Here is a 25,207-nt window from a genome sequence, read left to right as displayed (position 1 = left end):
ACGGGAGCATGTTAAACCAATACCACAAGTCAAGCCATAATTCTCTCCACAAATTATGGTTGGACTTATTTCCTTCTTTATTGTGTAATATTTTGTAATTACTCTGCAAATATTTAGTTAACTTATTTCGATTAGATTCCTAATTTGTGTCTACTGCAAACATGTATAAATGTGTCTATTCTTAATGAAGATATATAGTTTTCTACATTCAATATTTGCATAAAACCTTTAATTTTAATATCCTATTTGAATTAGGGTCTTCCTATCTTGTATCTTATTGATTATGTATTGAATCACCATTCTTCCTTATGTTGATTTCCTAATTTGATCTATGACTTTTACGTTAATTAGAATCTTATGAAATCTTTGTAGAGATTTGCGCTGATTCTCTTGTTGATAACGTAACATTTCTTTAACGCACAAATGACTAACCACTCAGTCATGTCTAGTGAAGTTCAGTCATGTCTAGTGAAGTGCATTGGATTCTTCCATGCATTACTAAGGTTGAATCCTCTCAAGGAGTTGGTCGAGCTAACGTCTCGAATAGACAATTTACTTGTCTAGTGGGACGGTTTACTAACTTCAAAGATGTGTTACACATGACTCTATTGACTAAGTCTTACTTTATTTTTAGTAACCACGTCAAATCGTCTCATTGGTCTTTTTTTTTCTTATCAAACATAATTGTAGACCCACGGATATCTAATGTGTTAAGTGTTTAAGGTGATGCAAGGACATTTAAAAGAAAAAAAAAAAAAAAAATAGTGACCTAACCCTCAACCCCTACCTTCAGTATGATAGATAAAGATGTGTCCTTCCACCTTAAAAAGGAAAGGACATGATTTCAACCCCAATAAAATATAAACTGAGACATGTTTGTGAGTAAAACAATTATTGCCTTCATGAATCTTAAGTTATCACTGACATTTTTAAACTTTCAACTTCATTTTACCCTTTCTTTTTTTCCAATTTTGATTTCTTATAATGCTTAGGATCTCATAATTGGGGAGCGGATCCTCTGTAGTACTTTTTCTCTGTAGATTCCTATAGTGAATTTTCTCTATAGTGCCACACGTCATAAAGACGCAAAATCTAGTTATTAAAAAATCGAAGTTCAAGGACCACCCTTTTTCAAAACCTTAGATTAGGCTTAAAAAAATATTTTTTTTCAAATCTGATCTTCATCATAATCCTCACATGCCTAAAGTGTTTGATTTTCTTTTTATCCTTTAATTTTGTAGTATTTAACATTGACCACAAAGAACTATAGGAAATAGTACCAAGAGGATCCCTTCCTCTCATAATTGAACCCCATTTCTTCACTGTTGGGACAAAAATATAATTTTATCTTCCTCTCATAATTGAATCCCATGCCTTCACTGTTGGGACAAAAATATAATTTATCTTTAATATCATCGTACATGTGGCATCTTGAAATTAAAGATGATTTTGGGTGATTCAAACATTATCCTCCATATTTTGTTGAATATTTTGTGATCCTTAAGTTTTCAAACTAATGAGATACCTCTTAAGCTTGTTCTAGTCTTATAGACTTATAGAGAATGACTTAAACAATACCATCTTCAATTTCTAATCAAAACCCTAGATTTTTCTTCACAAATCTTCTGTGATCCGAAAATTTGCTCCCAATGGAGTTGATCTCAAATACTCATTCTTGAAATCATGTATGACTATGAATATTCATCTTATGGGGTGACAGATTCTTTACACAATCTTCCACTTTTTAAGCCGTGGCTTGGGACAAGCAACATAGTGTAATGCACCAAGTTATGATTCCTCATTTTGTTAATCATAAAAGGGCACTATAGCATTGTTACAAAATTCTTCGACCTTTACCTACCAAGGGGGTGGCTGAATGGTAGTAACATGGGGTCAAGGAATTTACTCTTTCTATGGTCTCAAGTTCAAATCCCACTACCCATAAAAAAATCTTGATGGTCACGCACCGCTCCACGTAGTGGGGTATAGCCTGAGTGCAGGGCGTAGGGACTAGTCTGGTGCGTGCAAGCTGGCCTGAATACCCTTTTTTATAAAAAAAAAAAAATTCTTCGACCTTTTCCAAAATTTCTCCGAATAAAAGACTAATTGATTAAATCACACTCAAAAATTTTATTTTTTTCAACATTCAAATGTGAAGATCACGATAGGGTTTCTAGGGAGGTTGAAGATTATGGATTTTGATAAGAAACCCAAAATAAGGACATTTGTATATCTTTCCAAAATATTTTCAATTTTTTATTTTTACAAAAATTTCCTATATTATCTGAATTAATCCAATTGCCCCCACCAAATAATACCGAATCCAACCTTTACTATGCAAGTCCGACTAGCCTTACTAAGTTAGTAAGGATTTCACCCTCACTAAAGGTCCTTGAGCTCCCGTTGTGGCATCCAAAAACACGATCCGCTATTTTCGGGTCATAGAGAGGACAAAATTCTATGAACTTCGAAAAAACAATCTATAAAAAGTTCCTTTTCACCAATGAATTTCAATTATAATCCTGAATAAAGTTCAAAAGATATATATATATATATATATATATTTTTTATATGAGCTTTTCAAAGAAACTTAGAGGGCTGTGATGTTGATCCATTTGAGGAATAACCGTTACTAAGTTAATAAGGAAAATGTTTCTCTTAATAGTCAGTATGCACACTAGTCTTTGTAGACTAAGGAGGTGCTTTGGCTGCAGAACTGATTCTAATCTGTTGTAGTTAATTGGGCATAAAGCCTATTAGAAGAGAAAACCATTAGAGAACAAAACCTGGTATCCAACCTCGACATTAGCCAAATTTCTAGAATATAATTATCAGATTACAAAATATAATATTAAATTAACAATATATAAAATATAACAATAAATTAAAATATTGACAAAAGAAGGGACAACAATAGTAAAAATCCCCATCGGGCCCACAAGATTAGCCGATGTGAAATGGGTTAATCCTCACCGTTCAAAGGGACTCTCCTCGTCTACCTTTCTACAATCTACATGGCTAATTAACCATTGGAGAGATTCTATAGACTCACAAACATTCACTTACAGCACACCAATTCTTTTCGAAATAAACTGTTGTTTTATACGTAAAATTGGTGTGTTATAAGTAAAAGTTGGTGTGTTAATAGAAGCTCTCAACCATTATTTCCTCCAAATTTTACAATTTTTTTACATACTGTAGAACTCGACGAGTTCTTCTAGAGATTCCGGTTGTGGGTCAGAATTCTGGAGCATCCAAAGCAAGTGTTCGAACAGTACAACTTCACATCCGACCGTTATTGCGTCAGATCCATCAGACCTGTCCACCAGTTCTCGGACGAGAGGGTGATCGATGATGTCAGACGTAATGAAGTAACGCCGACGAGATTTTCCGACGTAGATAGGGTGAAGTCCTCCAGGAATCTTATCTCCGGAGAAGAAGTCTTCTTCATCGGAAGGAGTTGCAGCGGCGATGGAGCTTCCTTGTGTACGGCCAAGACGACTCATGGACTGCCATTTCTTTAAAACCGATTTCAGCTTTGTTAGTTTACCGCTTTTTGCCATTTTTGAACAAAAAAAAATTTGTTTCTGGTTTCGAAGAGAAGTAGAATTAACGGAGTTATAACGGAGGAGAACTGAATGAGAAATAATGTGGACGGAAAACCAGAGAGAGAAAGAGAGGGGCTGAGAAAGGAGAGCGAAGGTTCGTTTATAAGGAGAAAGGATAGGGGTATTATTGGTATAAAAAAAAAGGTTGGTTACTTTTGGGTTCGAGAGCGGTTATTTTGAGCACGTGTGTGGGGCCCATTACAAAAGTTAAAAAGGAGGGAGATTTTGAGCAAAACCAGTTGGCTCTTACGTAGATCGGCGCAAAGTGATTGTAGGTAGTTAAGGACTTGTTTATGAGTTATTTACAAGCAGGCCATTAGGCATTTTTGAGAATTTCTATTGCCACACCAACCTGTTCTTATAATAAAATTAGAGAGATTCTATTGCCACACCCACTTTTGCTAATGTCATCCCAAGAAAAAGTTAGTGTATTTAATAGAATCTCTCTAAAATTATATTATATAATTTTCAAATTATTGAGATGTCCCTTCACTTCAATCTTCTCTTATAGTGTGATGAAAATGATCTCACTTCTCAGTCAAGTAGAGGTCTTGAGTTTGAACCCACCGGTTAGGATTTAAGGGCCACCCTAAATCCCAAAAATTACTTGGTGCATGTTGGGGAAGTGACTACATGTGCCCGACGATTAGTTTGGTGCTCTAAGGGGAGTGGATACCACAATTCCAACAAAAAAAAAAAATTATCTCAAAATTCTTGATTTTTCTTTTTGAAATAAGTTTTAGGGTGAATTACTATTTCATGAGCTGAAAATAAGTTATTTATGAATTTGGCCACTTTTCATTTTAACTATCAAAACGTGAACAATTACGTTTTTGTAAAAATAAAAAAATCAAAACGAAGTGACTATCTTACAATTTAAACTGACAATTTCGTAGGTTTAAAATAAATTCATTATCATTCACATTTTAGTGATTAATATGAACAGTGAGCCATAATCGTAAATTCGTCAAAAGTTGAACACTTTTTCGTAAATATCTCTAAGTTTTATAGATAAGACGGGGAGGACGAGGAGGACCTTAAGGTTACCTTTCATCAGTTTATACGAAGAAGATTGAAGTCAATGGGACGTGTCATCATTTTGTAAACATAAGGGGGTTTTCTCAAATATTCATAAAACTTATAAGGGCATGTCACTATTATGAAAACATAAGAGTATTTAAAATATTTATAAGGGGTCAGGATCAAGGGACGTATGAAAAAACATATGTAAAAACAATGTAACATTAATAAATTTTCAAAATATGGGTTAGAAGCATCGGATTGAGCTGATTTTTTGTGAGGATGATCTCTATGATGGGAAGATCATTCGAAAAAAAAAAGAAAAATCAATCCAATCTGAAACTTCTAACCCCATTAAAAATGATTTAGAATGTGGACTGTCGATTTTTTATCAATTTTTTCTAATAACTTGAAAATCACTTTTGATGGATTTAAAAGTTTTAGATTGAGTTGATTTTTTGTGAGGATGATCTTCTCATCATAGTGACCATCCTCGCAAAAAATCAGTTCAATCCAAAACCTCTAACCCGTAAATTGAAAAATCATTGTTTTTACATATGTCCCTTGAACCGCCCCATTTATAAGAAGTTCAATGTTCTCAAGAGAAGAGAGTTAGCTTAGAGAGAGGAAATAGATAGGAATAGAGGGAGAATGGGAAATGACTAAATAGAAGGGAAAGTAAGAAGGTTTGAGGAGAAGAACTATAGATAGTGAGAAAAAAGAGAGAACAAAAGAGAAAAAGAAATGGACAAAGAAGAAAAGTAGATCATTAAAATGGCTCATCTCTCTTTTCTCTTTCTCTCTATAACTTCTTAAAAAGTTCTAGACAAAAAAAAATTAGAGAAAAGTAGTGGGTATTTGTAATCTATATTTAGATACTATAAAAAGATAAGTTGGTGTGTCAATTAAATGTCTCCTCGGTATCTCCACCATATTTCTCCAAGTCTTCTTATTTCTTTTGATGCGTTTTAAGGAGAAGGGGAAAAGGAAAAAAATGTGGAGTGTAAGAATGAAAAATAAAGAATGGTTATCTACAACCAATAATTTTAGAGAGCTTCCATTCACACACCAATCTATATATAAACATTGATGTAATTTCAAAAGGATTGGTGTGTTGTGAGTAAGAGTTGGTGTGCCAATAGAATTTCTCTAATTTTATCATGGTTAATCTCCATTTTGTGCGTGAAATATGACAAAATTACAATTTCAATTCACTCTTCATTTTTACAGTGAATTCACTTTTATAATATATAAATTCATTGATTTTTATTAGCAATTTTATCTTAATAATGATATTATTGGTAATTTATCAACAAATTTGTTGATTATAAAAATGACGAATTCACTGGAAAAGTAAATTTTGAGAATTAAAATGAACAATGTGCCAAAATCGGAATTTGGACATATATTACGCACGTTTTGGGAAAAATGTTATCTTCATCGGTGTGGCAAGATAAGTTTGAAACAATTATGGATAACGTTGGTAAAAAAAATCACCAAACCAATTAAAGGCACTGTAATATTGAATAAGTTGAAGGGCATAGTAGTCCACACATAAATACCAAACCTTAAAAATTTACGGCGAAGTAATTTAATTTAGAAAAATGGTACTGAAAGCGACAGACATGTGCAAGCGTGTTTTAAAGGTCTCATTCTCAACTCTCAAACATATAAATTATCCAATTTATTTTTAGTTTTTTTTTTTAAATTTTAATATAATTAATAAAAGCTTATCTTAAAGAGGTTGAAAAGGTAAGAATAATAATAATAAAAGGAAGGCTCACCTTCCAGCATCTAGACCAACCAAAGGCCAATTAACTACCATTAATTGATAAAAAAAATACAATAATATGCATTATAATACTTTAATTATATTTTATTTTTAAATTATAATTTAATATTAATTTCAAGGTTAGGGTCAATTGACTTCTAAGAAAAATATGAAATACCAACCCTCAAAAAGGGTGAAATTCAACCATCAAGATTTATTATATGGATTCATGTTCTATCCCAATCATTGGATTTCACATTTAATTGGTTGGGAGTTCGTATTATTCTATATTTCTAACATTTTATTTTACCTTTGAAAAGATTCTAGCAATTTTTATTTTATTGTTTTGAAGACGGGAGTGTTCAGACTTACATCCGATGAAGGGGATTGAATGAGTCAGGACTGAAACCAAGGCATATGGGACCCTCCCTAGGCACGTGCAACACCCGCACATCACATGCATCAAGTAAGTGAGTGAACGCCCTTGTAGGTGGCCTCGAGGAAATATTTGGCATACTGGGTATCAAACACACAACCTACGGACTCTCACTACTTATTGGATTCAAAATTGCCATTGGATTCTGGCATTTCTAACTCATTAAGAATGCTTACACTAATCCCGAGTGGGTAGCTCAATGGTAATTTCGAATCCAATAAATAGTGAGAGTCTGTTGATTGTTTATTCGACACCCAGTATGAGCAATATTTCCTTGGGGCCACCTACAATGACGTTCCCTCACTTACCTAATGCGTGTGATATGTAGGCGTTGCATATGCCTGAGGGAGTCTCGTATGCCTTGATTTTGTCCCTAGCTCTTCTAATCCTCCCTAGTCGGACATAAGTCCGTACACCCCCGTTATATATATAAGAAAAAAAGAATATCTATGCTTTATTTTACTCGACAACTTAGAAAATGAATGACTTAGCCCCCTATATAAGTTTTCAAAATGTCAACATGCCCTCTTGATCTCAATTTTCCATTAAGAGATTTATAGAAAATGATTTAAATGTCTTCATCGTCAAATATTCATAAATAAGGTATCATTATTTATTTATTTTTAGCTTATTCAACTCGTCATGTTAGTCTATCCTGTTTTATCCTATTTGTGGAAATCTTTGCTTTTCTATAAAAAATAAAATAAAATAAATTTCGCCTTCCACATTTCCAAGATTTTTTTATTGAATTTTGAGAGATGGAATCTTGGGATTAAAGGGAGAGGGTCAAATAAAGATTGAAGATGATGGATTTAAACGTTTTGTTAATTACTTTCTGTATCGAGAATTGACTAGAGTGTCGTAATGCAGATAATAAGTAATATATGAATACAAGCCACATTTTTAAAAGTAGAACACGTCTTTGTGAAGTATAAGTTAAATGCAACCTTATTTTTTCCATGTTTTTTTTTTCCCCGATTTTTTTCAGATCATGTGGGCACAAAGCAGACTTACTATTGATGGGACGCGTGGGGGACCGATTAGTCTTTAGTTTATATTTAAGATCAACAATATATATGCGAGATTAATCATATAGCTTAATTTTGAATGATAATGATCAACTAAGTGTATGCTTGAAACTATTTTTATTTTGTTCATTTGTTCATTTCCTTTTGTTCCACATTGCTTTAGTAGAGACAAATCATGGGATTTTAAAAAAATTTAAAAAAAATGCGTTACTATTTTTTTTTCTAACAAAGTGTCCAGGCCAGCTTGCGCGCACCATGACTAATCTCGAAGAAGACTACCATAACAACTCACCGCCATGGTCCCCCAGTTAAATCATGAGAAAATTCCAAGAGGGGAATCAAACCCGAGATATGCGCCTAACCCACACTTCATGTGCTCGCCCTTACCACTTAAGCGTGACTATTGGTAAATTTATAATTAATATATAATGAGGGACCATGGTAACCACATGAGCACACTTACGTTGCATGTAAACTTTGTCGAATGATGAATTTTCTTTGTTATTTTTTAAAAAAAAGATGATTTTTTAAGAAAATTTCTAGTATGTATGTATCTTTTCAAATGCCCTTGTGTTAAAGAAGAGTAATTCTAACATTTTACCATTGAAATGCAATACTGAATTGAGAATATGCAGGTAGTTAATATAGTTAGAACCGTTCTACACTGCCTTTGTTAGATACTGTGTTCAACACTGAACTGACATGGCAATGTGCAGATAACCACATATTCCTTTGCTCAAGATGCAAATAAAGAAGTCTATGGTTCTTTATGCACTACCACATCATCTCAATGTTAACACAATGTCCAACGAAAGAAGTTCAATATTTTCCGTATAATTATGATTCATTTTCATTAAGAATAGTAATGGTGTATCACATGGGATCACAATGTGAAGAAAAATTCAAATTTGACGAACCAAGAGGTAGAATTGGTGTCGCATTTTTCATTGTTAATTTTTTTTTTTTCGATGGGCCGAAACTGTCAAATTAATAAAGGATGGGAGAATTTTAAAAACTCTAAGCCGTCAAATCTGAAAACATCAAGAATTTCAACGTCAAAATTCAGTTTCTAAAATTCGCGGGCTTTGGCCCATTAATTTTTTTTTTATCAAATTTTCTAGTTTTCAAATAATGGACATTTGTTAAACACAAGTTATGTGATTGTTAGGTCATTACAAATCTACATAAAAACACCGCTCCCTATTTTTAGGTTCGTATATAATATACAATGATTTTACTTTCTGACTCTTCACCTTAATTTCCCTCAATTGATTGAACATTCAATTACATGTATACGGAGGTTGTTTTCTTCCAATCTTTGTATTTTAATCTCTCATAGTATCTCATTCTCACGAAACTTCTAAATTTCTCATTTAAATAGTTATGATTGTAAAAAGATGAATCGTTGAATCATAAGAAGTAATTATTGATTTCAAACAACATCATCTCATAAATAAGTAAGGCACGAATCTAACAATTAGGAAAACAAGCCAAGCTCGATTAACCCTATTTGGATCTACAAATCGAAGAAAGTTGCATCTCAACATGTATTAGATATGTGATCTATATACATGAACACAAAATTAGTATTAATGGAAAATGGTATCTTCTTATAACCATATAAAGTTAAAATGTGATTTATATTAATCAAATAGTATCATGTATGTGTTTTGTTCCCCTAAAATTAAGGGCACCTACCTACTAAAAAAAATGTAAGAAAGTACAACAAAGAGATAAACATGATTATTAAAATTAAAATAAAGAAAAACTAAAAAAAAGGTATGAATGTGTAGTTTAATTAGTAAACATGAAGATGGGAAGACAAAATGAAGATTTTGAAGATTCTCTCTTTCTAGTCTAAGCTTGTCCTCCAATTATTTTTATATTTTAAGAAACTTTATAGGCTTTTTTTTTTTTTTAATTGAAAGAAAAAGTAGAAGTTGGGTTTGTGAAAATCCAACAGATGTTTTTCTTGGAAGCTAGTGCAATTTGATTCTCTCTTGACAACACAAAACAGTCCTCTCTCTCTCTCTCTCACAGGCCTTGAGGTTGAGAAGGAAAGAAAAGACATGTAAAGAAGAAGAATTAGGACTATAGACTGACAATGATACATAGAGCACATGGTCCTAAGTTATCCATATCTTAGAGAGATCTCTTGTGAGATCCTGAAGCACATGTTCCTACTCCTACAAATCCTACGTGAAAGATTTGTCCTACCAGAGTGAGAGAGATTGTGTTAAGTAATTAAATTAGAGAGCTATTATTGGAACTCCAACTTTTACTTCTTACGCACAAATTAAAATAAAAAAAATAAAAAACAATGGGTGAGAATTAGTAAAAGTTGGGGTGCTAATAGAAACTCTCTCTCTCTCTCTCTCTCTCAGATTTCTATTTGCAAGATTTGGAATTTTCTGTAATGTTTTCTAATGTTGAGGTAATTACTTGAACCTAACTTTTGTAATGTCCGAATGGTGTGTTCTAATTTTTTAATTAGTGTATGATAAATAATATAAGAAATTTGGGTGTAATAACTTATAAGTCAAAGTTGGGGTTCTAATAGCAGCTCTCTGAAAGTAATAGGTTCATTTTCTTTAAATTTTTTGTTTGCTGGAAAATCGAATTTTGGATTTAATTTAATTTTCCCTGGCTTGTTTTGGAAATTTGTAAGAAAATAATTTTTCCATAGAAATTTGTTTTTTCCAATAATAGAAATTATGTTTTTAAAACCTAGGGAAAATGATTTTTTTTCATGGGCAAGAAATTTTGAGTCTGATTCTCTGATATTGGCTAGCAAATAAATATTAATTCATTGGAATCCAATTTTCCAGATATAATCAAACTCGGGCGATCCATTTTTATGTCAAAATCATTGGTCACCAAATACTTTTCCTGGAAAAGTATTTTGTCAATGAAAATATATATTCTTTCTAGGGTAAATTTTTCTGCCAAGAAAATTTGTCGGCCCACCCGAAAAATAAATATTAGGGCCTCGAAAAATGGTTTCAAATCTTGATCGAGACCAAGATGACTCACTCAAGTCATCTTCGTATCATCGAGGAGCGAGACAGTTATCAAACGTTAGTCACAACTCATGTTGTCTCATTTAACAATCGAGTTGATCTTGGTATCATTGAGGAATGAGATGGATATCAAACGTGAATCATAATACATGTTCGTTTAATAATAGTGTTGATTCTGACGATATTTTGAAAATCTCAGTTGAACCAGTAAAACTCGATCGTATCGAACAAGATTTTGTATTTGTATTGAAATAATTAAAAAAAAAATTTTAATTTAATCTAAGTAAAAAAATATGATCCAGGGATTAGACATTCTAATCTTTCTTATCTTATAAAATAAATAAATAATTATTTGCACAAAAAATATTATTAAATAATTTTAAAATCTGAGTTAAATGGTTCATCTCATCCAAGAAGAGATTACTATTCCAAGATGGAACGAGACATCAAACCAAGATTTGAAACCATGGTTTCGCCCTCCCCCAAAGCTGTCATAAAGTTTCGTTGTTCATTTCACTGTTGACCTTATCTATGTTTATACGATGGCCCAAGAACACGCTCATTCTACAATCATAGAGAGACTTTTGAATTGCTCAGTATTGTTACGAGCTCAATATATACGAAGTTAATTCCGTGAAATAACTCGAGTTTCAAATCGTTTGCTATCCATTTTCCTTATATTGAATTGAAATACATCGGTAAAGGGACATGAAGATGAAAACAAAGAGCACTAATTTTTTAACTCAACTTGACAGAATAACTCAAAAACTCACTAACATGGCATGGGCAAGAACCATAGATTTTTCCCTCAAGATACACAACTTCACATGTTTTGTGGGAATGTGTAATTGAGTATCTCGATGGAAAAATCTACGGTTCTTGCACATGCCCTGTCAATGAGTTTTTGAGTTAGTTTGTCAGAGGTGAATTAGAAAATCATTACAAAAAAAAATTGACCATAAAGGTTTTAGGTAAAGATTGAAGTGGAGGGTATTTAGGTCATTTTCATTAATTTTATAAGAGAAGAATGAGGTCAAGGGAGCATGAGATCATTTAGAAAATTAATCACCATAGGGGTTAAGCCGTTAAGGGCGCAACTTAGATCAATTTGGGGTCAAATCAAAACTAAATTGACTTAAGTCAATTCCATTAAATGAGAATCGGAACTGAACCAAATTGCCATAGAACCAAATCAACTCAAACCAAGCTAAAGTCAGTTTGATTCGATTTTATGGGTTGTCAATATTTTAAAAATCTAATTGAATCAATATATTTTTAATAAAAATAAATAAATATGAATATAAAATCTCATATGATGAGTCATTAATCTATTCACCAATAATAATAATAATAATAATAAATCGTTAATGTATCCATTAAAAAAAAAAAGTCAATAGTTTTTCATCTATTAGAGAAAGTCATTAATCCATCCATCTAAAAAAATGTCATTAATCCATCCATTAAAAAAAAATATCAATTTATTCATAAAAATAGGTTTAATTTATAAAAATAAATTAATAATATTTATTTATAATTTTATTAATATAAAGATTTAGTTCTCGATTTGATTCGATTTTATACAAAACATGAATTAAGAATCGAATTAAATTGATCGGTTCTGTATTTTATTAACCGGGAATCAAAGCAAAATTCATTATCAACCGAACCAAATCAATTGAAAGCTCTCGGTTTGATGCGATTTTGGGTATGAAGCGGACCAAGGTGCACCCGTAGCAGGGGTAATGTTTAATTAACTGCTGATAAGTGTGGGGTCAGGATTCAGCGAAAGGATCTTATTTTGTCTTTCCAAGAAAATATATGGTTGGGTGGCTGTATCTTCACCACGTGTCTACGTATGGCCACGTGTCTAAATCTGATAAACTGTTGTGCATCTGGAGATAATAATTACACGTACGTGGATTCGACAACGCAACCCGTAGATTGTTCTGGATCTTTCTGGCGGGAAAGCGTTCCTCTCTCTCTCTCTCTCTCGAACTTTCTTCTTGAGCATTTAAATAAGATTCTCTCCTACAACTTTTTCAACAATTCGATTAGTTCTTCAGTTTAGCGTTAAGTTTGATTTTCCCTCCAATTTTACTGGCTTTTAACCTAAAGAACAAACAGAATTTTACAGGTAAGATTAGAAGCTTTTAATTTCAGTGTTTCTGAGTTGCCATTTGAGAATTTGTGTCAATTACCAGATTGTCTTTATTGGAGAAAAAAAAAGGAGAAATCTTTGTATTAAATTGGTTTTTTTTTGGGTAGTTTTGAGGTCTCTATTTGCTCAATTTCAAAGTCATCAAACACGTTACTGACTACTGAGGGGTCTTGTTTATTTGATTTCTTTCTTTCTACAATTTTATCGATTATTGGGTTTTCAGATGTTAGAATCTGTAGGTTTGCCCTTTGTTCCAATTTCTAGGTTAAGTTTTTTAGTCTTTAATTTTTTGCAAAAAAAGGAGAAATCTGTGTGAAATTGATTTTTTTTTTTTTTTTTTTTTTCCGGCAGTTTGATTTGGTTACAGAAATATTTTGTTCATTTGAGTTCTTTCTTTCAACGATTTTCGTGACTTAATAAGTTCTTAGAGTCTAGTTGTAGTTTTCCCCCAATTTCTAGGGTAAGTTTTCCAGTCCTCAATTTTTCGCAAAAATGATGAATTTTTTTTTAATGAAATTGAGTTTTTTGGTTGATTGAGATTTCCATTTGTTCGATTACAAGATCATCAAGCTCGCCTCTGAGAGATCATGTTCATTCGAGTTATTTCTTTCAACAATTCTAGAGATATTTGGGTTTTAAGATTCCCATTTCTAGGGTTTTTGCTCCAAATCTGTTTCTAGGGTCTAAAGAAATCTCTTTTGCTTCTCAGAATGAGCATCATTGCTGATGGAAACTTGGCTTCTGCCATTAATGGATTACTCCATTTCCCCGAAGGTATTGAGAAGATCGTGTTTCCTTCACGGAATCACGCTCACACTAGCACCCATGAAAGCAAGGAGATTTTGAGTGTCCCGGTCGACATTCTTGATACCCCAAAGGAGTACATCTTCTACCTAGATGTGCCTGGTCTCTCTAAGTCTGATATTCAGGTACCTTTCATTCTCCTCTTGAGCTTCAAATTCTCTCAATTTGAATGTTAATGTGGATGATAGTTTTATAATTGATTAATCTAAGTAGATGTCGGCCTCTTTCAAAGTGTAGAAAGAGCTACATTTTGGTTTATGATACCGGGTTGCAATCCATTGGCGCCTAATGACATGGGCCAACGCCTGTGCGGTACTTACGCTAATCCCACAGGCACATAAGCTAATCCCCTCAATGTAGCTCAAGTAGGTCTTTCCCCCAAGTTCCTTTGGAGTCACCCCAACCCAAATAAGGTGCACATACATTCAAGTGATTGCCCACACACTTATATTGAGCTTGAAAGTTATAGCTCTCAAGAGACTTTGGGGAAAGCTGGCTTGAGCTATGGATCATGGGGATTAGCTCGAGTGCCGCATAGGTCTTAGGTAACAAGGAATGTGCATTATCCGAATGTATCAGCTAATACGTATCAGTATCGGCCAAAACCGATATGAAACATTGACCCCAAAACATTTAAGGTTCTGGGTGTGTGTCAGTTTGTATCCAACGATACCATGTTGGTTTTTTCATTAAGTTGAATTGTTGCTCTGTACTACTACAAAGGGACTACGTGAATTGTTGCTCCTTTTTAGGACTCCTTGACCTACATTTCAGCCTTTAAGGTGTTGGGTTGTCATGAACAATGTGGGAGCGCTGTAATCACTAAGTCTTCTGTATAGGATCTGGAAATTTCATTTCTGATTTATCTATTCAGACACTGTAGCAATTCCCATGTAAACTAATAGTATCTATGGTTTCTGTTGAATTCTGATTTTCTTTCAAATTTTGATAGATTAGTGTGGTAATTACGCTCTTCTAGTTTGTACGAGTTGTGAACTCCATTCCCGTTTTATCAAACCTGTTACTGATCCCACGTACCCTTAAGAGTTAGTAGCTTTGTTTTTTTTTTTTTCTATGGAATTCTTATCTGATGTACAAATAAAACACAGGTGACTGTTGAGGATGAGAACACATTGGTGATCCGAAGTAGCAGTGGGAAGAGGAAGCGAGAGGATGGAGAGGAGGAAGGAGTGAAATACATAAGGCTGGAGAGGAGGGCATCACCCAAGTTTCTCAGGAAGTTTCGTTTGCCCGAGAATTCTAACTTGTCTGCAATATCTGCCAAATGTGAGAATGGGGTGTTGACTGTAACAATTGAAAAACTTCCTCCACCTCCCAAGGCCAAGACTGTTGAAGTCTCCATATCTTAAGAAGATAGAAAGGTTTCTAATCTTTTTTGTATCTTGTTTTGAGGAGGAACTACTTGGTAGACATAGAAGAAGGTGTTATAAGTTGTATTCTGTGGGCTGTTTTCAAGTTTATGTTGTGTAGATTCAAGTTATGGAAAAGATGGGTATTGTTCCTCAAAATATCTAGTATTTTTTCTCAATACTTACAGAAAGATCAAGCAGAGTACATCATAGATAGTTTTCAAATCTCGAAAACAAAAAATAAGTAGAATATATGAAGAGTAAACCACCGACTAAATATGTTAGACTACTAATATCAAACAATACATGCATTTTATACTTTCTGTTTTTGGTTTGCAATTACATTTTTGCTCAACAACTTTATGTTGTATATGTATATCACACTAGCTAGTCCAACACAACAAAATACCTTAACTGTTGTGGCATTACATAGTAACAGAAGAACACTGACAGCAGAGGGGTAACATAGGCTATCTGAGCTGAATTCGAGTTGTAAACCAGGACATATTGCAGGATCTGAGTCTGACCCATTATTTCTTCCAGTCTCACTGACTTTCAAGGCTTTTGAACCAGTCAGAAATGGTCCTGGCAAGCACCCTTGTATCGTTTAGTGAGAGAGCTTTTAATCCCTGAGCAATGGCATCTGCTGGAGTATATGCATAGCCCACTTGCCATCTCAGATCCTGCATTGCAGAAGAAAATACCTGATGGTTAGAGAACCGTCCAGCCGGGCATGCATGCAAGTCATAGTAAACGTAGAACCCGGTATCATACGTATGCAGGCAAAAATATGGATACAGACATGTAGCACTGAATGGTTGGAGATGACCCTGCTAAGCAAAATAAGAACTATCCAAGTCTCAACCCCATATATTAAGTTCAAAATTGATCCTGAAAATAGGGCATTCTCTTCTATTCAAGAGTAAACCAACAGATTGGTAGTTAATACGGATGAGTTGGCAAGCCTGGCATTCAATATAAATGTCTAGTTCATCAAGGAATGTGCACCTTAGTTCATGGGCCATGTCCTCTAGATGATCCTTTCTAGAACAGAGCAAATCTTGGGAGATACTTGTAAAATGCCGTATCTGTGCAGTATCAGAGCCATATCCCTAGAGTGGTGATATACATTTGAACTTTTCTCGGGCATTTTATCTCCCATTTTAATTATCCATTTGCCAAGAAAGTGAATAATTTCCAGCACTCATTACAAAGGTCATTAATAAAACCATGGAACTCATTTTCTTTGGAAACAGCTATACTCATAGTGGGTCAGCTACCACTGCCTCTCCACTTAGGTCTACGAATTTGTTCAACCGATAATAAATTCTCATTGAATGTACAACTAATTAAACGACAAAATATTGAGCAATGGAATCAACAGGGTTTATACCTGTACACATGGTGTGAGATGGTTCCCACTTAATGAGACTTTTTCTAGTGTTCCACCTATAGACTCCACACGAGGCTTCAAGATCTCTTCAACTATATCAGTATCATCAATGGCGTCTAAGTTGAATTTCACCTGAGAAGTGAAATGTAATCAATAAATCATAGGAGATTAACTACTGATAGCCTTCCCTTCTCGAAATATCAGAACAGAAAGATCCGTTTAAGTACCAGTAGTGTGTGAGGGATGTTATAAGAGTTCTTGAAATAATCACGGTTTTCAGACGGTGTTGGCCTGAACTCTGATATCCCTTGGGTGACCTGAAAATAGAAGTGCAGATCATTTATTCAAATTCATCTTTTTGGATAATATATTTAATAGAGCTCGCCTGTGTTCATCCTCTTTAAGGTTAAGAGAGGTAAAAATGAAAAAATAATAAAGTTGGAGGGGTATTATTAGAAAAAATTGAGGTTAAGGGGTCAAAAAAGAAAAATAATAAAATTGACATATAATATTAAGAAAGGGGGAGATGAGGAAAGACAATAGAGTAGGTTAAAAGGGTAAAAGAGGAAAGATAGCATAATTAGAGGGATATTATTGAAAAAATGAGAAAGAGGAGAGGTAAGACAGCAAAGTTGAAGAAGTGAAGAGGAAAGACAATAAAGTGAGGTAATATAGACCCCAATCTACTGCAGTTGGAGTAGGACATTTATCCTCACAAAATTATAGTAGAGTGGGACCCACAGTTGTTTTTTATTATATAGATGTGAACTAAAGAATTAAAAAAAAGGTAACAGATTGTTTGTGGGGATCAGTGTGTCATTGTAAACCGATGTTGACTCCAATCCATGTGTTGACTTTATCGTATATTTACCAACTATAAAATCCTATGTAATGAATTGGATGGTTTGGATTGTTGGGCAGTTAATTTTATTTTCCTTTATTATGTCTCGAAAAGATATATCATACAGTTACCAAAAATGACCTGATTCATAACAGAGGGCAACTGATCAACAAACTTTGTCAAAGAAACCATTGCTTCTCGATCGTATTCTTGTATCATTGCTCCAGCTGTACCAAGCAGTGTGTTCCATGCATCTCCTACAAAACAATTCCATGACAAAGCCAAACATAAACTGAAGCACATAGAATCTCATTGAGGAGTACATGTTTATGTAGAACCAATTTAACATATTTCTTAAGTTGCTTGATAATGAAATATATCAATTTCCCTACTAGTTTGATTTCTGTTCATTACTCCCTCTCCCCTCAAAACTTCCTCTTTCTTCCCTTCAGGATATTCTTTCAATTGCCTTCTTATTCCCCCGCCCTCTCGGACATGTTGTAAGAGAGTTGTGTTTCTAATAATTTTGAAGATCAATGCAACTCTATACCATTGGTCCATCATTGTCTCTGACTGCAAAGGAGTGTATTGTGAGGACTTCATTTTTAAATGGAGGGACCGGCGTAATCCATGTGAGTTTGGCCTTTTTGTTTTCTTTTGGGGTCTGTGAGTGAGATGCTTTCACACTCATTTCTTTGTATTTTTTACGTAATTGTACATAGGGCTTTGTCCCTCTACTCTATCTCTCAATATAATTTTCTATTTTACTAATCAAAACTGAAACTGACCTATTGAGATCTGTTTCTAAAGATAATAAATCCATGGTTAATGATAAGAAATGGTAGGGGAAGTCCCTACAACTGCAAATGAAAAGTTTCCCAGTTATATTGCATAGGGTTTTTTCCTGTAAACCAGAAACTGATAAAGGAAAAAAGCAATAATAGGAAATGAGTCTAAATGAAACAAGGTTCTTTGACAATAAGGAAACATTGACATGGAAGTTAAAGTATGAATGTGAGATCCAAACAGCAGAAAACCAAAATAAATACAATTTAATAAATATTAGGGTAAATTACACTTAGACCCCCTGTGGTTTGGCATATTTCATGTTGGCCCCCTAACATTTTGACAATTGCATTTACCTCCCCTCTCACATACGGTGTTAAAATTCAGATGTTATTTTATTATCTTACCCTCTTATTTATAATGTATATATATCTTTTTAAAAAAAAAACTATAAAAATGTCTGTGTCTAAGCATCTACACTCTCATGCGTAAACCCATTTATTCACAGGGATATTTTTGTTTATAAAAAAGATAACATTTTAAAAAGGGTAAAATTCTCTTTACAAAAAGTAAAAAAATCATTTTTTAACTGTTTGATTGACGAAAAGTAGACAAGAGGGAGGTAAGTGAGCCTGTTAGTTAAACTATGGGGGAGATAAGTGCAATTTTCAAAATGTTAGGGGACATAGAATTATGCCAAACCACAGGGGGTGAAAGTGTAATTTACCCTAAATATTAAAAGAGTAAACTATGGGGGAGATAAGTGCAATTTTCAAAACGTTAGGGGACATAGAATTATGCCAAACCACAGGGGGTGAAAGTGTAATTTACCCTAAATATTAAAAGTTGTTACTTAGATGCGACCAAGTACCTGAAGCACTTTGAGCCACTGAATAGATTGGAGATGACTCCATAATAGGCACCATCTGATTAACTAGAGGACCCAACTACACAATAGCTCTACAAACACTCAGAATGCACTAGTTAAATGAAATAAGAAAAGAAAATATATATCACAAATGATAAATACCTGCTCAAAGTATGGGACTGCCTCTGCTGCCGGCCTATTGTTGAACGAAATTATGGCATTAGCCTTCCACAACAGATACATGAAATTTCTTTGTTACACTCCAAGAATAGCTTCATTTATTCTATACTAAAGGGAACTTCGGAATCAGAATTCTGATTTCAGAAACTAAATAATGAGTTCCTCCTTGGTAAACCATTTAAAATGCCCCCCCCGCCTAAAAACAAAAGGTAGGTACTCCTGAAAACTGGATATGAAAAGTAAAACCAAACCTTTGGTATCTTCTCGGAAAAATTGCTTCCTATGAGCAGTTGGAGCAGAGCACCGTTGCTGTAATTTACCATTAATAATGAAAAAGAGAGTAAGAGATACTGGTGAACCACAGTTGAAGTCAGTAAAGACACAACATGGCCTGTACTATTGTGACAACAAAGACAAAGAATATAGCCATTGATCATTATAATTGTTTAAGCATGGGATACATTTCTATCAGCATCCTCAAAGTAGGAAAGTAGAATTGTGAGGGCTTAGGGCCACCTAACTTCATTGTTAACCAACTACTTCAAAAGATCGATCTGTTGGAGAGGGGGAGAACAATGAATATAAGAGGGTCGTGGGGATTAACTGGGATTATGACACTCCCGAGAGTGAAGGAAAATATACACTCAACACTCCCACTCATCCATAAGGTTGAAAACCTGTGACCTATATGAACCTAGTGCTCTGATACCATGTTAACCAACCAACTACTCCAAAAGACTGATCTGTTGAACAATGAATATGAGAGGGTCACGGGGCTTAACTGGGGTATGACACACCCAAGAGTGGAGGAAAATATACATTCAATACTCCCCCTCACCCATAAGGGTGGAAAGAATCGAACCCATGACTTATACGAACCTAGCACTCTGATACCATGTTAACCAACCAACTACTCCAAAATACCGATCTGGTGGAGAGGGGAAATTTTTCTTTCTAAACCCTCACCTTATAAACATTATATATGAAGCAATCTAGCATCTAAGAAAGATGTTCATGTGCTTCCATTTTTCTTTTTCACTTTTGTTTTGTTCTGGCAGAAGCACAAAAATTTTCCCTAGATGATGCAGACAGATCAAATTTGTGCCCATCCCACACCCAACGGCGGACAACAGGACTGCACATTTGTATGTTTTCTACTTTTACATCGTGCGGGTTCCACCATGAAATGATTAAATTGACAGAAACAGCTACATTATCGGCAAATGAAAAGCTCGAGATATTGTTTCAATGAAAAAGCTGTGAACTCACCTGTGACCAACGGAATAAATTGGAAGATGAGCAAGCTCTCCACCTGTTAGATTAGCATCGGGTAATCCAGATGTTAAAATCATATCCAAGCAAGCATTGAATCGCTCGTATACTTCCCTGGTAGCTTGCAAATGATCAAACGTCACATTGTACGGTACAGAAATTATAAGATAGCCTTCCTTCGCCAAAAGCTCTATTAAATGGCTACAAAAACAATAGAGATAAATGCAAAGTTAGGAAATGCAGTATACAACATTCAACAACTGATAAAATTTGGGTCCTATATGGAAGCTTAGAGAACTATTCGTTGGAAAAAATTTCCTAAAATACTTCCTTAAAAATAAATTTATTCTATTTTGAAAATAGCAGAAAATGAGAAATTTCTGTAAAAAAAATATTAAGGAAACATTTTCTAAGCCCCTCCATATAGGACCTCATTATGAATTAAGAAAATATATAACACTCAATAAGACAAGATTTACTTCTCATTTAATAAAATATAGAAACAAAAATTATGTTTAAAATTAACTTGATCATGAAATTACCTTGGAATCTTGATTAAATACTGGGGTCCTATAAGGAAGCTTAGAAAACTTTTCACTGGAAAAATTTTCCTAAAATACTTCCTTAAAAAAAAATTTCTTCTATTTTAAAAATACCAGAACAGGAGAAATTTCTGTTAAAAAAATATTAAGGAAACATTTTCTAAGCCTCCATATAGGGCTTCATTATGAATTAAGAAAATATAAAAAAACTCAATAAAACAAGATTTGCTTCTCATTTAATAAGATATAGCAACAAAAGTTATGTATATAATTAACTTGATCACGAAATTACCTTGGAATCATGATTAATGATTAAATACATGGAGACCCAAAATATTCTAATTTTGCAAAACTTGGATTAGCTATGAAAAAATTAAAAAGTTGTACTATCCATGCATAAAAATGAACAAAATTGAGGTGAAGAAAATATACTAACGAGTAAACTAAAAAGTTGTTAATTCCAATTGTTTCAATTCAGTTTTAAGTCCATATATAGTAACGATCGAATCCTTCACGGAATGTTCTAATGCGTATAATTTAAAATGAGAAAGGTATGTCTTTACCTATATGTAACTTCGGGAACTGCTCCGACAAATGCGCCTCCCAAGAATTTAATAATTGCACGAGGCTTCTTACCATTCAATGGGGGAATTACCAAACAAGAATCTTGTCTTCTATAAATTTTATTTTTGTATGCATCCCTCCCTACATATCCATTAGAAACCATCTTCCAGGAGGGACTTGTTGAAAGGGCTCTGTGTTTTACAAATGATGGAGAACCAGCCCAAGAGTATCTGCATAATTCCCGATTATGCAATCTAGGAGAAAGTCCATAGTAGATAAACTTGACATCAGAGCATTGATACCCACATACTGGGACATTCTTCATATAGGATCCCTTTACATCCATTTGTGGCATTAGTGAAGTAATCAGTGCCATATTATACCTTTTTAGAATGACTTTCCCAGTTTCTGCATTCAAAAACCATGAAAAAGAAGACATTTTCATCAGAAATTATATTTTCGACAGCACTTTTTCTTCTATTTCTCAAGGATATTATGGAAGGAGAAAGTAATTTCCTGCTTATTATATAAAAGTTTGACTGCAAGTTCACACATGCACACCAAACACCATTGCCTCTTTAGAAGAATTTATGCAAAATATAGGGTAGAATCTAATGTCTAAGCTCAACCTCTAACTAACTGTCCTTTGGCATAAAAAGTGGATGCATGGATGGCATACAAAAGTTTAGGGACTGAACTATTATTGGATCTCAACCAAGCTACATAGCATGGAATCTTCTGAAAAGTTAAGTACATGGATCATACTCATGTTGGATTCTGAAATTGAATCTAGTGCTACAATTCCATTTTTTCCCCTAGTTAAAATAAATAAAGTATTGAAATGCAAATATTTGCAGACATTATTATTACTCTATCCTAAACTATTTAAAATATGATGTTGAGCTCATGACCCCTATTTTTGGGGTTTTGTGCAAAAAATCAGCATGATTAGATCATCCCAACCACTCAATTATGTTCTGTTTCTTTGAAAAAAGAAAATCTGAAAAAACTTCAAGCAATTTCTACAGATCAGATCATTAAAAAATATGACTCCTAAGGAAAACTCCCCAATGGAACACAGTCAGTAGTGGGTGTTGACTTTATATAATGAGACGTGTTAAGACTTGGTTCTTAAGGATGGACATTTTGGGTCTAAGTACTCAAGGAAATAATCTCCGATAAGAAAATAGTAAAATGACTAAGGATTGTTTGAATCACCATTTTCACGCCAAAAGAAAGATTTAAGGAAATTAATACTCTATCCTATCATGAAGGGAATAACTTTGGACCAAACAGACCTTAAATCTAATGCAACAGGTGCTTCATCTGTACATAAGAAGAAGAGCAATTTCAAACAAAATAAAACAAAACAAATACAATCAGTAGCTTTGGAGGCCAAATGGAATGACGCTAGTCAAAAGCATTTGATGGAATCAAGTCTTCTATCCTAAACCCAACAGTAGTCTCACCCCCTGTCCAAGGGGCGAGAGTATTGTATCGATTTCTATCAGATAAGGCAATGGACACACAACATGATGGAGGAAAGAAAGAGAAAATCGTTTATTACCAAAGAAAATCCTTCTTGGAATATGAAAATCAATATATTGCTACGAAGAAAACATGCCTGAGGAACTTGTGTGGGCTACTCAGAAGCTAAGGCATTCTTTTTAATCCCATCCTATGAAAATTCTTAGCTCGAATATTACTCTTGGAAATGTGGGAGTATCCAATCCCAATGTAAAATCATCCGTGCATTCAAATATCTTGTTAAAATCTATCTAAAAATTAAAATATTCCAATAACTATAGTAGATAGCCATCCATGGCGGCCCTAATGGTGCCTATGATGACTCCAATGGTGTCGTCTCTATAGGCATAACTAAAAGACCATGCTTGACATAGACACCCCAAGAGAAAAGGATGTTATTTAACCTTTGTAGTAAGCACACTAGACCTATGTTACCTGGTTCGTCGGTTCATTCAATTCAAATTCGGGTTCACGGTTTGCCAGTCTAGAACGAACTTGGTTCGTAGAGTTAGTTTTGTAGAGGAAACTTATGCCATTTACGTTAGTCTCACAGAAGAAGACCTAGGTCAAGGGAGCAATGTCATCAGTTTGAAAACATAGGGTATCTCACTATCTCTAATATTGACCAAAACCTAAAACCAAGGATATCTCTATTATTGACCCAAAAACATGGGGGGGATCTAGTGTTGACCAAAACAACTAGTTCATAGTTTTTCATGAACCCAATACAAATCAAATACGAATTGGTTTGCTTTGTATCAATTTGTGGTTCAGCATGGTAGGAGCGAATTTGGTAACGCAACACTAGTACACTATATAAAATTTTCCAGAATAAAACAATCTTGAATTGTGAATTTAAACATTCAAATAAGAAATATTTCCGAATATTCTTCTTTGGTTGATTAAAAAAAACTAGAATTTCATCACCAAACAAAAAATATCACTGAATAAGAAAATTTAACATAATTAACTATTTAACTACCAATAATTTACATCACAAGTAATCACAGACAAGATTTCCAAGATAGATTTTTTCCATCACTGAAACTCTAAACTAAAAAGAAAGTAACAGATTGTAAGCTACAGATCAAAAGCAGTTTCTCGAATATTTTCATTTCGATTATAATGAGAGAATCAAGAACACAGTCACTATTACATCAAAAGAAAGAACAGAGACTTACAGAGATTTTTAGGGTTCAAAGAAACTTTGTTCGGAGAGGTTTAGTTTTCTTCGATTTATATGCAGATCTCAGAGAACTAAAACATAAGCTAATGGTTTCGCCACGATTACGGATTACAGCATTGCAGCTTTGTCTTTTATCTTTCTTCTTAGTATTTTATTTAGATATATACCCCTAAGATTTTGAAAACTATTTTTTATTTTTTTTCCTTTTTTTAACCCAAAAGTCTGTAATTTTGGAAACTTTCGTTTTCAAGGAAAATGAATTCTGCTGGAAAATGAATTCTTTTAATTGATTGAAACAAGGAAAATGTCAAAAGGAGAGTTGGTTATTAGTTTTTGGGCACAAGAGTTATCAAGGTAGAAAATCATAAGGAGACAAGAAAATTAATTTTCCTTTGGGTTGATACTTTTCCTCCAAAGGTGGAAAATTGTTTTAACCAAAAAAACTAAATTTAAGGAAAATAGGCAATTAGGGCTATCGATGGGTGGGTTCAAGCCTGTCTTGGTTGAGCCCTAACTTGTCGTAAAGAGACGGGCAATACCTTAGACCAACCTTGTCCTACGCCCTTTTTTGTAAATCACTTTTGATGGGGTTAGAAGTTTTAGAATAGACTGATCTCCTCACCATAGAGATCATCCTCATAAAAAAATCAACTCATTCCGAAACTTTCCAACCCATATAGGACAAAAACTTTGGCTATGGTGTGAGTGCCCTGGCTAAATTGCTAGGCGCCTTTAATACACACCAAAAAAATAAATCAAAACCTAACCTACTTGGATTTGGGCCTAGAGTTAGAAGTTTCGAAATAGGCTGATTTTTAGTGAGATGACCTCCT

The 25,207-nt window shown here is 33.9% G+C and overlaps 2 protein-coding genes and 1 pseudogene across 2 annotated transcripts; 1 reads left to right on the top strand and 2 right to left on the bottom strand.

The window, feature by feature from the left end:
• Window positions 1–2,828: 2,828 nt before the first annotated feature.
• LOC147410276 (auxin-responsive protein SAUR78 pseudogene) lies at window positions 2,829–3,694 on the bottom strand (annotated as a pseudogene).
• Window positions 3,695–12,856: 9,162 nt separating this feature from the next.
• LOC147410275 (HSP20-like chaperones superfamily protein) lies at window positions 12,857–15,374 on the top strand. Its single transcript, XM_086433458.1, has 3 exons — window positions 12,857–13,017; window positions 13,751–13,970; window positions 14,955–15,374. The coding sequence occupies exons 2-3, from the start codon at window positions 13,752–13,754 to the stop codon at window positions 15,213–15,215; spliced, it is 480 nt and encodes a 159-aa protein (XP_086289584.1). The 5' UTR covers window positions 12,857–13,017; window position 13,751; the 3' UTR covers window positions 15,216–15,374.
• A 95-nt stretch (window positions 15,375–15,469) lies between these two features.
• Window positions 15,470–24,525, bottom strand: LOC147410274 (initiation factor 4F subunit (DUF1350)). The gene is made up of 10 exons (XM_086433449.1): window positions 24,370–24,525; window positions 21,661–22,069; window positions 20,553–20,756; window positions 19,535–19,592; window positions 19,266–19,328; window positions 19,107–19,182; window positions 17,591–17,706; window positions 16,836–16,925; window positions 16,609–16,740; window positions 15,470–15,898 (listed from the first exon to the last, which is right to left on the bottom strand). The coding sequence occupies exons 2-10, from the start codon at window positions 22,035–22,037 to the stop codon at window positions 15,761–15,763; spliced, it is 1,254 nt and encodes a 417-aa protein (XP_086289575.1). The 5' UTR covers window positions 22,038–22,069; window positions 24,370–24,525; the 3' UTR covers window positions 15,470–15,760.
• Between the last annotated feature and the right edge of the window lie 682 nt (window positions 24,526–25,207).

This window comes from Akebia trifoliata, chromosome 1 (assembly GCF_017979445.1).
Source record: "Akebia trifoliata isolate Shusen 1 chromosome 1, ASM1797944v1, whole genome shotgun sequence".
Classification (NCBI taxonomy): Eukaryota; Viridiplantae; Streptophyta; class Magnoliopsida; order Ranunculales; family Lardizabalaceae; genus Akebia; species Akebia trifoliata.
Note: the sequence above shows the minus strand (reverse complement) of the source record. Positions and strands in the feature narration are given on the sequence as shown.

Excerpts from the sequence above, each read along its gene's own strand:
- LOC147410275 (XM_086433458.1), top strand. The coding sequence starts at position 13,752 with ATGAGCATCATTGCTGATGGAAACTTGGCTTCTGCCATTAATGGATTA. Across the intron at positions 13,971-14,954 it reads TCTCTAAGTCTGATATTCAG|GTGACTGTTGAGGATGAGAA; the intron begins GTACCTTTCATT and ends AATAAAACACAG.
- LOC147410274 (XM_086433449.1), bottom strand. The coding sequence starts at position 22,037 with ATGGCACTGATTACTTCACTAATGCCACAAATGGATGTAAAGGGATCC. Across the intron at positions 19,329-19,534 it reads TTTCCGAGAAGATACCAAAG|GCTAATGCCATAATTTCGTT; the intron begins GTTTGGTTTTAC and ends CTGTTGTGGAAG. Across the intron at positions 15,899-16,608 it reads ATCTCACACCATGTGTACAG|GATCTGAGATGGCAAGTGGG; the intron begins GTATAAACCCTG and ends TCTGCAATGCAG.